An 11,815-nucleotide genomic window follows, 5' to 3' on the forward strand; every position below is an offset into this window, starting at 1 on the left:
GTCTTGCACAATTCACAGCGCTTACCAGAGCACATACCCTCTTTTTAAATTTTCTACACGCATATTGAGTATGTGTTTCTGGAGACCACTGTGTGTGTTTTTACCGGCTGTCCTGTAAAAAGTGGTCATCTTCTATTGGTCCCTAATTTACTCCTGTCATATAGCTCAGACAGCCCTTTGGTTCTGGAGGATGGGATTTTTGGAACAAATCTGCATTTTCCTCTCCCAACCCTTCCTGAGTTTATAGACCTCCTTCATCCCCTCAGCCTGGCTTTTCAGTTAATCAGTCAGTAATACTGAACCTGAAGTGTATGAGCTGAGACAGTGTATGGGCTAAGAGGCAACAGGAAAATGAGAAGGCACAACAACAGCCTTTGTTGACCGCTAACTACCCAGCAGGCACCAACCAGGCTAAGCTTTTCCCTGGATCCTTGCAACAAACCCGCAGAGTCGCTCCCATTATTATCCCCATTTAACAGACCGGAAAACCGAGGCCCAAAGAGTGAAGCCACTTGGCCCGAGATCATACAGCTAGTAAATGGCAGTGGAGGAATTTAAACCCAAGTGGACTGACCCCTGAACGTGTATTCGTGACAGCCAGTCTAGCCGGCAACCTTATCCTCCCAGGCAGGGAGGCGTAAGGGTGGGAGTAAGGACTCTGCAGTCAGCCTGACCCAGATTCGAACACCCGGCCTCCCGGTTCTGTGAACTTGGGCCAATCTCTGGGGCTCCCGTTTCACCTTTGGTAAACCCAACCTCGCAGGGCTGTCGTGGGAATTAAGTGAGATGATGGATGAGAACATGCTAGGCCCAACGCGGGCACACGGAAGGTTCTTGCTGGGTAACCATCCTTGTCCTCTCCTTGCCTCCCGAGCTCGCGGATCTAGTTCCCAAGTTGGGGATAGAGAGTTCAGCGGAGAGCTCTGAGCTGGGCTGGAGCCGACTGGGAAGTCTGTGATCCGGAGCAAATTTGCAGATAGATGCAAATGTCTCCTTTGCTCTCTCCCTGCCTCTGCAGCTAACCTCCTCTCCCATCTTCCCCAAAAGGAAAGGGGTGGCTTTTGTGCTCCACAACCGAGTGCTTGAAGCCCCTCTCTTCCCCGCTCCCCAGGAGGTGGACAGCGGAGATGACAGGAAGTCACCGGTGAGGAGACCCTCTCCGGCATGTGGCCACAGAGAATTGTGGCGGAGGGCGCTCCTTTTTCTGCCCTTCAAGGGTCCGGATGGGGGAGGGGGCTGGCTGTTGAGCAACTGCTCCGGAGACACTCCAGAAGCCGAGATGAACATATGCCTCTTTCTAACAATTGGCCTGGGAGCCATCCAATAGATGGAGGGCGGATCCGACACCTCCCGGATCCGGAGCCTGCAGCGGGGCTGCCGCCGCTGTTTCCAAACCCGCTGCCGAGAGGGGGCGGAGGGGGAGGGTAGGTCGGAGGTCCAAATCGGCAACACACAATTCGAAAGCCTAAGGGGTCGCTCACCTCAGGCCAACACCAAGACGGCTTGAGGGTGTATTTCACAGGCAAACTCTGTAGGGTTTTAGGGTTCCGACGGATCCCGCCTTTTATCGGAGGCAAACTGGGCACGATCCACGATCTCTGGGCAAAGTGAGAAATGGTTTGGGGGGGCGGGGTGTATGTGGTTGTTACTGGGGTTTGTGTTGAGGCAAGGTGAGGGGAAGGAATGGAGCCGCGCAAGGCAGCTTTTGGGGCCGGGGAAGGGGCTTAGCTGGCGACCAGAGCACGCCCTGAGCTTCCTCCAGGTGTTAAGGAAGGGCCTTGATCCGTCGCTCCGTTTGCTCCCCATCTTTATGTCAGTAAGCCGGTTAGTCCGTCAACAAACAGAACTTTGTTCAAAGAGCAAATGCAGGGCGCTCAGGGAAAAGGGGGTGGGGGAGGAGAGGAAGGAAGGAAGGAAGAAAAAAAAAAATGAAGGAAGAAAAAAAAGAAAAGACCTTTAGGTCTTCAAATCCAATTAAGAAGACAGAACACATACATAGTGAAAATGACTTCATGACATTCCCTCACCTCTTTTTTCTTATCGTCAGGACTTTAAAGAAAAAAAAAAAAAGAGAGCTTGTTCTATAAACAGTGTAAAATGAGTCGTTGCTGAAAGGGGCCAAAAAAGGGAGTTTGGTAGAGGGATAATCCTGGTGGCCTTCCTGTAAGAAGAGGCGAGACGGGAGCTTGTTGGCCACAAGGAACGTGAACTAAGGTGGACAGGACGTGGACCTCTTTCCCTGAAACATCTGTAAGACAGTATCCCAACCTGAGAAATATGCTCCAAAAGCAAAATGTTATTCCTGCTAGATGGGAATGATTATATAATCGTAATAACATAACCTGGCATCATGGGAAGGCAGAAGGAATCCCCCTCGGGCTCTGGGGCAAGCTCTTCGGACCCGGCTGCCGGTTCTTGGCTTTTCGGCGTGCCTCCTGAGCTGCACCTGGCCCCACGGTCCCGGTGGGCAGCATATCACCGCGTCGCATCCCGCCAGCCTCCTCCTGCCTGGGGTGACCACAAGAGTGAATCCCTCCAACCCAACCCCCGCTCGGGCCTTCGAGGGAAGCCGCCGCTGCCGGATAGGCCCTCCATGAGGCTCTGCCCGGAATCCGGGGACTTTAATGGGGAAAGGGACTCCCAGCCTCAGCCCTTCAACAAGATGGTGCGGCCCAAAGGGGGCAAACAGGCTCCGAGAAAGCCCTGCAGAAAACTCCAATCATGCCCCGCCGGCACCAGCCCCGTCCCGAGTGCGTCCCTCTCCCCCAGGCCATTCCCTGAGCCCCTCTGGCTCTCTCCGCGCCCCCCCCCGCCCCCGTCCCCCGTCCCCGTCCCCCGTCCCCAGCCCCCTGAAGCCCGCTCTGGCCACCCCGCAAGATTTAGGTCAGAAAAGAGACACTAACAGCTCTCCCTCGCCTCAGCGAAATTGCTAAGTGGAATTTATTGGGCAAGTCCATGCAGGGCGGTGGGGAGAGACCAGGTCCCGGGCACGGGCCCCCCCGCAGCTTTAGAAGCGCAGGCGTCGGCCTGAGGCTCAAGGCTCCGAGTGCCCACGGCCTGGGCCCGCCAGCCCTCCCCCCCACCCCCACCCCGGGAACCGCGGATGGTCCCCGGCGCTGCCGGACCCGCGGGGCCGCTCGGACTCCGTTCCCCAGCCGGCCCTTCGCTTTCACACGATCCGCGGTGACTGCACCAGCTTGAGCGCCTTTAAAGGGCCACACACGCCAGCCGCCGCTATAAAATGTTCCCAGCGGCACAGCTGCAGAAGGGGCACCGCTGAGCCGCCGAGAGGAGGCTCGCTCCGCCCGGCTGCCCGCCCGCAGCCCGCCTGCGGGGGGTCGTTCCCGGCGAGGAGGAAGGGGCTGAGGAAGGCGCAGCACCCGCTCTGGCCCTCGGTGAGTATCCAGTTCAGATTTTGCCATCAACTCGCCCACGAGCCAGGACATGTGCTAATAATGCCCTAAGCCGGTTATAAAGACGTGGAAATTGGGGGGAGAGGGGAAAAAAGGGGGGAAAGGGTCTGTCCTTCCTGGGATTCCTAGCCGAGTCCAGCCTGCTGCCGTATGCGTGTGCGTCAGGGCTCTCCGGGCGGCAATGGGGGCTTGAGAACCGGGTCCCCGGCGCCGGGAAGGGAGCGCGGCGGCCGCCACCGCCACCGCCCCGGAGTCAGGCGCCGAAGCTGAGGGCGGGCACGGGCGCGGGCCGGGGCTGCTTGGCGCGGCACGGTGCGGTGCGGCGGCGGCGCGGCGTGGCGCGGCGGGCTTTACCCAGGCGCCCCGGGGTCGGGTGGCACCGAGCGCGACCGGCTCGCGGCGGCGGCGGCGGCGGCGTGCGTGCCAGGGGCTGGGGGCTCGGCCGCTTCGCCCGCGGCTCACCGGGCTCCGCGCTTCCCTCTCTCCAGGGCAGGCGGCTTCGCAGAGGTAAGCCGGGCCGCCGGGCAGGGCGCTGGGCTGGTCGGCGGGGCCAGGGACTCCAGCCGAGCGGGTGTGGGGAGCGGGCGGCGGCCGCGCGGGCCGGGGGGCTCGGGGGGACTCTGGGGGACTTGTTTTCTGTTTGAAAGCTGTTCTGCTGGGGGCGGAGGGGCCGCCGCCCGCCCGCCAGCGAGCCGGTTCGCTCGCCAGCGCGCCCGCCTGCCGGCCAGCCGGGCCAGGCGCCCGCTTCTCCCGGGGAGACCGCAGCACCTTTTCTCCCCGCGCCCGCGCTTTCTCCAGCTTGGCTTCCACCGACTTTGCTAACCGCCCGGACCGCATCTGGACGCTCCGGCTCCGGGGCTGCACACAGCTCAGGTTTCCTTCAGGGACTGGAGACGAGAGGGGCTTTGGGGGCCGAGTTCAGCGGAATTGCGGGATGGAAGTTAGCGAATTTGGGCAACTTGCCTCTTTCACCCAGCCGACCTTTCCTCTCCCCCACACGCACGCCCACACACCCACGCACACCCACGCACACACCCCTCTCCCTATAAACGAGGGCCGCGGGGCCGGGCCGCGCACTGAGTCCCTGCCTCGCCGAGCGCCGGACTTGGAGTCACACCGACCTGGCTGCGAATCCCGGCTCCGCCACTTTCTAGCGCTGTGACCTTGGGCAAGTTACCGAACCTCTCCGAGCCTGTCTCACTCTTCTCATACCCGGGCTTAAGAGCACTGACTACGGGCGGCTTGGCTTAGGGGGTAGGCTCAGCCTGCGGCCGCGTCGCATAGCTCAGCGGGCGCTCAGTAAGTGTTGGTGAGGCGCGGGAGTGCCGGCGCTGAGTGCGCCGCCGCGCGCGGGGCGACCACGGGGCCCCAAACTCGCGGCCGAGGCGGAGACCCCGCGCCCCTCCCCGCCTGCCCGCCCATCCAGGCTCTACGATCGGTTCCTGCTCACGGCACTTGCGGGAGCGGACGCTCGGGGCCCCGGTGGCCTGGGTGCTCGCGCCCACCGTGCAGGGATGCTCCCAGCCGCCGCCAACTCCCGCAGATCCACCTGGGATGCGGCGAGGAGGGCGGCCCAGCTGTCCGCAAACAACGGGCCTTTAGTTTTCAGGTGGCGAAACTGACCGGTCTGGTTAGAGCGCGTCCAAGCCAAGCCGCAGTACTGTTTGGATTTTTAAATTTCTCCTTCTGAGTGAGAAAATAGCAATCGAGATGGAGCCATCCGGTTGGTGCCATTTTAACTTTGGGTCCCCCAACAGGTCAAAGGCGCGGCCCCCTACCTGCCTCTCCCTTCTCTCTTCTTCCTCTCCCCTCCCCACCCCCATCTGGGCGGGAGGGGGCTGCCGGCCCTGGGGAAGATCTGTAGAGAAGGGAGGGCGGCGGGACCGGGGACTGGTGGCCGGGGCCCGCGAGGCACCATCGGGCGCGGAGGCACTTGTTGCTCCGGGTTGTCCAGCCGCCTCTCGCGGCGGTTGAGCAGTGGTCAGCTCGCAGCTCGGATAGCGGGCTGAGACGTTTCCGCGCGGCCAAGTTTTGCCTTCGAATGGGCTGGGGGTGGGGGGGCAGAGTGGGGACCGAAACTTGGCGAAGCAGGGGCAGGGATTCCGATCGAAATGCTATTGCCGCTTCAGACGGACCCAGAAACACTTACTGAGCGCCCACAGAGCCCAGACCCAGGCCGGGGGTCAGGGCGGATGGGGAGGTGGCGGTGATGGGAGGGCCACAGATCCGAATGGAAACAGGGTCCCGCCTAGGGGAGCTCCCAGCCTGAAGGGGGAGACATGGTAAAATGGTCTTCCCCAGGAACTGATAATCAGAACAGAGAGACTTTTTTTCGCGTTCTTTTTTTTTTTTTTCTACTTTTTTTCCTCTCTCTCTCCTCTGTTTCTTTTTGTTATTGTTGTTCCCGCTGTTTTGTTTCTTTTTCTTTTGTACATTCGGGTACCTGGCGGCAGAAGGAAGGGAGGCTGAATAGGAAAGGGAAAAGATGGTCAGCCCCCTACCCCCCAGACATTGTTGTTTGGATACAGAATTGCTTGATACCAAAGGTGCCGAGCTTTTGAAGATGACATGGATTAGACTCCTTGTCTTGTGATCACTGGCTTGAAATATTCTCCGGTTGCCTCAGAGAAGAAGCAGGGCTTTCCAATCAAGCGGCCGTGGCAAACCCAGAAACTGATTTTCTCGTGTTTTCTCCCCGCCCCCTTCTTCCTTGCTCTGTTTTTCTTGCCTCCCTCCTGTCTAAATGGCGATGAGAAAGAGAGGTAGTGAGCGGTCACTTTCTAGAAGTGTCTGAACAGATTTCTAATGACCACTGGGAAGAGGGGGGTGTGGAGAAATCAAACCTTGCTGGACAGATTAGAGATCCTTTTTTAAGGTCCTGAAGGATTTCTGGGCTAAGAGGTATTTATAAATATGAAATTCTACATCTCTAACTCATCATGAAGGCCAGAATATAGGGGGCTCAAAAAAAAAAAAAAAAAAAAAAAAAAGCTTCCAGGAAAATAACTGGAGATTTTTCAGAGATGTTTAGTTTTCTGGTTTGGGGGTATTCTTTTTCCCCTCATCCCCTTATCCTTTGGCACTTGAGCTGGGGAATCATTTCTCCAGGAGCCATCTGAATCATTCCCGGTATGATGACTTGGCCGGTGGTCAGGTGAGGCATGTGGATATAAGGAGTGCTAGCCCCTGCTCCCAGAACCAGAGCTACCCGATGGGACAGCCACTGAAGCTCTGTGCCTCAGTTTCCCTCCAGGAAGAATCATTGCCACCTGTCATTACAGATGGGTGTGGTTGGCCTCCGAGCAGATATCCTGGGAAAGTCCGGTGCTGCCCAGGTTGTCTGGGAGGCTTGGAGGCGATTGAGACATTCCCAGCTGCTCTCTCTGGCTGCCTTCGTGCCCCGAGACCACCCTGATCGGCCGGGCTTCTCTTGCACCCATGCCGGAGGCAGGGCTCTGCAGCCCCATGACCTTAGCTTTGGGGACTCATTCCTTCCCCCAGCTGACGCAGCCAGCCTTCCAGGTCTTCCTTGCCCTCAGTCCTTCCCACTTTTCTCCCAATCCCAGTGGAGGCCCCAGGTCCCCAGCCCAGGTGCCAGTGGTCCACTGAGAAAGTGTGCTCCTTGCTCAGGGACATCCCTGCCCTCAGAATCAGAAACAGTGCACCTCACGCACACACTTGAGGCTCTGAAGTCACTCACACGAGGAAACAGTCACATGTGTCCCCTCTTGGGGATGTGGGCAGCACCTGGCTAAATCAAGCACCTTTCCTGCCTTGGGCAAATGTTCTAGCTTGATCTCCTACCTCTACTCAGGTGGTTTCTGGTCTTGGGCCTAACGCTGTTACCATCCTTGCCTCGTAGGTATGTGGAGCTGCCCTGCTTAGGGCTTTGCTAGTGCTCTCTCGGTCAGTAAAGCCTTGGTCCTTATTACTTCTTTTCCCTCACATACAGCACGAAAGCTCCAGCTGACGGCATCATCTCCCACCAATTTATCCAGCTTCTGCCAAGGCTCTGAAATGCCAACTATGTCAAGGCCTGCACTTGATGTCAAGGGTGGCACTTCACCTGTGAAGGAGGTAACTTCCGCCATCTTGCCGATGGAGACACCGAGAGGCATGGGAAGACGACCTGGTCCGGGCCTTGTGGTAGGCCCTCCCATGCACGGTAGCTAGTGTCCTTTAGCAGAGAGGAGACAGCAGGGCTTTCTCTGGGAAGAATGAGAATAGCTTCTGCCTAAGTATGGTCAACTCGAGCCCACCGAGGTGTTGAAAGATGGCAGAGAAGGGGAACAGAGAAGCAGAAGCGGCACAGGGCCGCTCCTTTGAAGAGATTGCTGTGAGGCTGAGAAGAGAGCCAATGAGGTGCCCTTTTCGGAATAGTGACGTGAAGGAGGGGCCAGGGGGAGAGAGATGAAAGCCACTGACCCACGTAGGATGGCGGGCGCCCAGCACCGAGGACTTGGGTCTGAGCTCAGTGCTCGGGACCGTGGTAGCAAAAGGACACTCGAGCTGGGAGCCTAACTTGCCAGGGGGCCTTCTTGCTCTCTCCCCACCACCAGCCCCAGAGGAAGGGCACGTAGGGGCTTCCTGAGCGCGATGAACGGTGACGGACAAACCAGGAACTGGGGTACCAAGCTGTACCTTTCTCTGTCTTGTAGGATGCCAACCCAGAGATGAGCTCGCTGGCCTACTCTAACCTGGGCGTGAAGGATCGCAAAGCAGTGGCCATTCTGCACTACCCTGGGGTGGCCTCGAACGGAACCAAGGCCAGTGGGGCTCCCACTAGTTCCTCGGGATCTCCGTCTCCAATAGGCTCTCCTACCGCCACCCCTCCCACTAAACCCCCACCCTTCAGTCTGCACCCCGCCCCTCATCTGCTGGCCAGTATGCAGCTGCAGAAACTTAATAGCCAGTATCATGGGATGGCCGCCGCCGTCGCCACTCCAGGCCAACCTGGGGAGGCAGGGCCCCTACAAAACTGGGGCCTTGGGGCTCAGGCGGGAGGGGCGGGGTCACTCTCTCCTTCTACCGGTGCCCAGAGCCCTGCTATCATCGACTCAGACCCAGTGGATGAGGAGGTGCTGATGTCGCTGGTGGTGGAACTGGGACTGGACCGAGCCAATGAGCTTCCGGAGCTGTGGCTGGGGCAGAATGAGTTTGACTTCACTGCGGACTTTCCATCTGGCTGCTGATGCTCACCGTCCCTAAAGATGGAGGAACAAAGCCACCGACTCTGTTGTAAATAAAAAATAAAAGTTACTTACAAAGAGATGGGCCAGCTGGAGGTGTTCTTCATTGAGGTCTAAAGGGGTGCGGCACAGTCTGACGTTCCTTCTAGCAATTCTGAGGCCCACGGTGGGGTGGTGGGTGGTTAGCCGGGAGGAAGCTGGGTGGGGTGGGGGTGGGGCACAAAGGGGGCTGCTCACCAAATGCCGCCTGCCACTGCCTTTAATCTCTCCAGGGGCCCAAGTACCTGGCCTCACTGCCCTGAGACCCCAGGAATGCTGTCCTAATCAAGGCTGAATAGAGGGGCTGGTCGGAGGAGCAGTCTCAGATGAAAGACTTCAGACCCTTCCGCAGCCTCCTTGCCCCGGGCACATCCAAGCCTAAAGCGTTGCCCTGGCCACGTGGTACCCGCTCTACAACTCTAAAAGCCACCCTACCCACTCTCTAGGCCCCAGTCTAATCGACCCATTAAGGCCACTCCTTTGCCCTGTTGCCCATGGGCAAGAGATGGGACCTAAGAAGCGTCCTATGACTTGGGAGCTCAGATTTCTCTGGAAAATTGCAAAAGTAGCAGACTCCCATGATGACACTCTGGGATTCTAGGTGCCTTCTTCAAGTCCCCCCGAGAGTTGTTCATCCTTTCCCTCCAAGCCCAGGACACTCAGCTGGCGTGAGTGTCCTCCTAACGCTGGGCTTCCTGGCCCACCGGGTATGGGGACAGCCTGTTCCTTGAGGCCGGCCTCTTCCTCTTAGAGATACAGATTAGGGCTGGGCTTGACAAGTTCAACGTTGAGGAATATAGCCTTGCTCTTAGGCAGTGGCTTCACAAGCATGCCAAGTGGGGGCGCCTGGGTGGCTCAGTCGGTTAAGCGTCCACCTTCGGCTCAGGTCATGATCTTGAGGTCCTGGAATGAGTCCCACATCAGGCTCCTTGCTCAACGGGGAGCCTGCTTCTCCCTCTGCCTGCCGCTCCCCCTGCTTGTGCTCTCTCTCTCTCAAATAAATAAATAAAATCTTAAAAAAAAAAAAAAAGCATGCCAAGTGACAGGACAGTAGCACCGAATTGGATCCTGGCCTTGGGGGTGCCGGGCCCATCCCCGTGTTGACCCAACCCGAGAACCTGGAGGCCCCCCCCCACCCATATTTCTGACTTCTGGAGACATTCTCCCTTGGATATGGTAAAAACGAATCAACTTCTCAGGACTAGTGTCAGGCCTGTCCCCATGGCAAGCGCGTTCAAAGTGCTTCCCACTGGGGGAAGCGGTGCCCTGGCTTCTGCGCTTCCTTAGCACCTGCTCTGGGCCAGGCACTTTGCTAGGCACTGGGAGTATGAATGAGATAAAGCTTCTCCCTTTAAGGATGTTCCCCATCTAGAAGGAGAGAGGCGCCAACAAATAACCATAAAGCGCAGTATTTGCTATAACACGGGGAAAGTGCTATTTGATCCCAGAAAAGAAAACAGCCCCATCTGCCTGGGAAGTCTGGGGTAGGCTTCCTGGTATTGAACTGCTTCATTTGTTTGTTTTCCTAGCTCACAAGTAATAAATACGTGATACAATCGCCCTGTGAAAAGTAGAAACTTGACAGATAAGGCCAAAGTCCCCTTTGACCAACTCTCTCCCTCAATCCTGATCGCCTCTTGCCCTCCAGAGAGGTAGCAGCTGTTTATCTGCGTGTGGTATATCCTCACTGGCCTCGCTCTGTGCCTTTACACGAAGATATATCTACCCTTGTTTTAAAACAAGAGTAAGGTCAGCCAGGGAAAGAACGAGTGAGAGAAAAAGCTGGTGCGTGGGTACGGGTCCCCAAAAGGGGCTGCTTAGATGGCTACGAAGTTCAAGGCTGACAGGAGTTTGGGAGGAGACGATGCAGAGGAAGTTTGCAAGAGGCAGAGCGCATGGGGCTTTCTACGCTAGATGAGGAGTGTGTCTTCATCCTTAGTACCCCCGGCCCTGTTTGTAGGAGAGCAAAGAATGAACCCACTTTTATTTTCAGGATGCTCCCGCTGAAGGTGGATGATTAGATTCATCTAAGGCTTCCCACAGGAAGACGTGGGGCTCTCAGACGACCGGTGAGGCAGGGGTAAGAAAAGAAAGAGAAGAACAGAAGCCCCGGGGGGAACAGGGCAGGACTGGGGGCCTGGAGGTCTGTGTGTGGAGAACAGAACAGGATCTGGGGAGGCAGGAAGTGACGAGGAAGGAGGGAAGCTGTGGTCGGCAGGTGGATTTCAGAATCTGGACAGCTCTAGGGTCCAGGTGGCCTCAGGAATGAACTCTATAGCAGAATGGCAGGACGTGGAAGGAACCTTGCCCCTAAAAGTCTGGAGGGTTCGAGGTCCTTCCCCTGCTGGGGCCTTTACAAAACACTATTCCGGCCAAACAAAGTAAGTTAGCAGGCTGGATCCAGCACATGGGCCCCAGCTTGCTACCCCTGACCTCTGTGAGTTCTGGTGCCTCCAGCATGCCCTTGGGGTGGGGAGAAGCCCAAGCCAGGGCCCAGTGCCTCGGCGAGGGGGGCAGGGGCTGCCTTGGAATCATCGTGGAGGTGACAGGGGTGCCGTCAGGAAGCAGACAGTGGCAGGGAATGGACTGGGCATCCCTAGACAAGGCCTGGCGGAGGAGGGAGAACAGGAACTTGGACGTGGCAATCCTGTCTCCCGGTGCCCAGGGGCCGGAACTGTGGCCAACTGGGCAGCCTCCTCTCCTGAGGGCTTGGAGGGAGGAAGAGGCAGAGAGCATCCTCTAGGGAGAGCCAGGGCTCTGCCCAGGTAAGGAGAGGGGAAGGGCGGGAGGCAGTAACTGTTAATCGCTGGAGAAGGGGCAGGCAGGAGTGAGGGAACGTCAAGGGCACAGCTGGGGAAAGGCTGGGAAGGCTCTGCCCCTGCTCCACCCCCTCCCCTGTTCAGGCCTCTCCCAGCACAACCAGACACATTCATTAGGTTACCGGAAGATTCCTGAAGCCAGCTTTAAGTCTTGCCCTGGGGGGCCAGGAAGCAAGGTCCCCAGAGGCACACCAATAAGGAGCACTGCCTACCCGCAAGGAGCCCGCAGCCTGGGAGCAGATGGAGATGTGTGGCTCCGAGCGCCTCCTGGAATCCAGGAGCTGTGTTGCTCCCTGAGGACAAATTAGGGGGACCCTGTCTCCGCTGTCAATGAACTCACAGTCCAGTGGCGGAG

The 11,815-nt window shown here is 57.9% G+C and overlaps 1 protein-coding gene across 6 annotated transcripts; it reads left to right on the forward strand.

Moving 5' to 3' along the window:
* The first annotated feature begins 3,116 nt into the window (after positions 1-3,116).
* Positions 3,117-8,684, forward strand: CITED1 (Cbp/p300 interacting transactivator with Glu/Asp rich carboxy-terminal domain 1). Of its 6 annotated transcripts, none has more exons than XM_081808665.1 (4): positions 3,117-3,395; positions 3,902-3,920; positions 7,366-7,490; positions 8,072-8,684. In XM_081808665.1, the coding sequence occupies exons 3-4, from the start codon at positions 7,431-7,433 to the stop codon at positions 8,603-8,605; spliced, it is 594 nt and encodes a 197-aa protein (XP_081664791.1). In that variant the 5' UTR covers positions 3,117-3,395; positions 3,902-3,920; positions 7,366-7,430; the 3' UTR covers positions 8,606-8,684. The 6 variants fall into 6 exon arrangements, with proteins under 6 accessions (XP_081664791.1, XP_006740733.1, XP_081664790.1 ...); XM_081808664.1 differs by lacking the exon at positions 3,117-3,395 and adding an exon at positions 3,505-3,569; XM_006740670.2 differs by lacking the exon at positions 3,902-3,920.
* Positions 8,685-11,815: the final 3,131 nt, after the last annotated feature.

The sequence above is a fragment of the Leptonychotes weddellii genome, chromosome X (assembly GCF_054177405.1).
Source record: "Leptonychotes weddellii isolate Sample4059 chromosome X, ASM5417740v2, whole genome shotgun sequence".
Lineage (NCBI taxonomy): Eukaryota > Metazoa > Chordata > Mammalia > Carnivora > Phocidae > Leptonychotes > Leptonychotes weddellii.

Bases quoted from the DNA above. Each gene is read 5' to 3' on its own strand.
- CITED1 (XM_081808664.1), top strand. The intron at 7,491-8,071 runs GTAACTTCCGCC...TCTGTCTTGTAG, and splicing joins GCACTTCACCTGTGAAGGAG to GATGCCAACCCAGAGATGAG.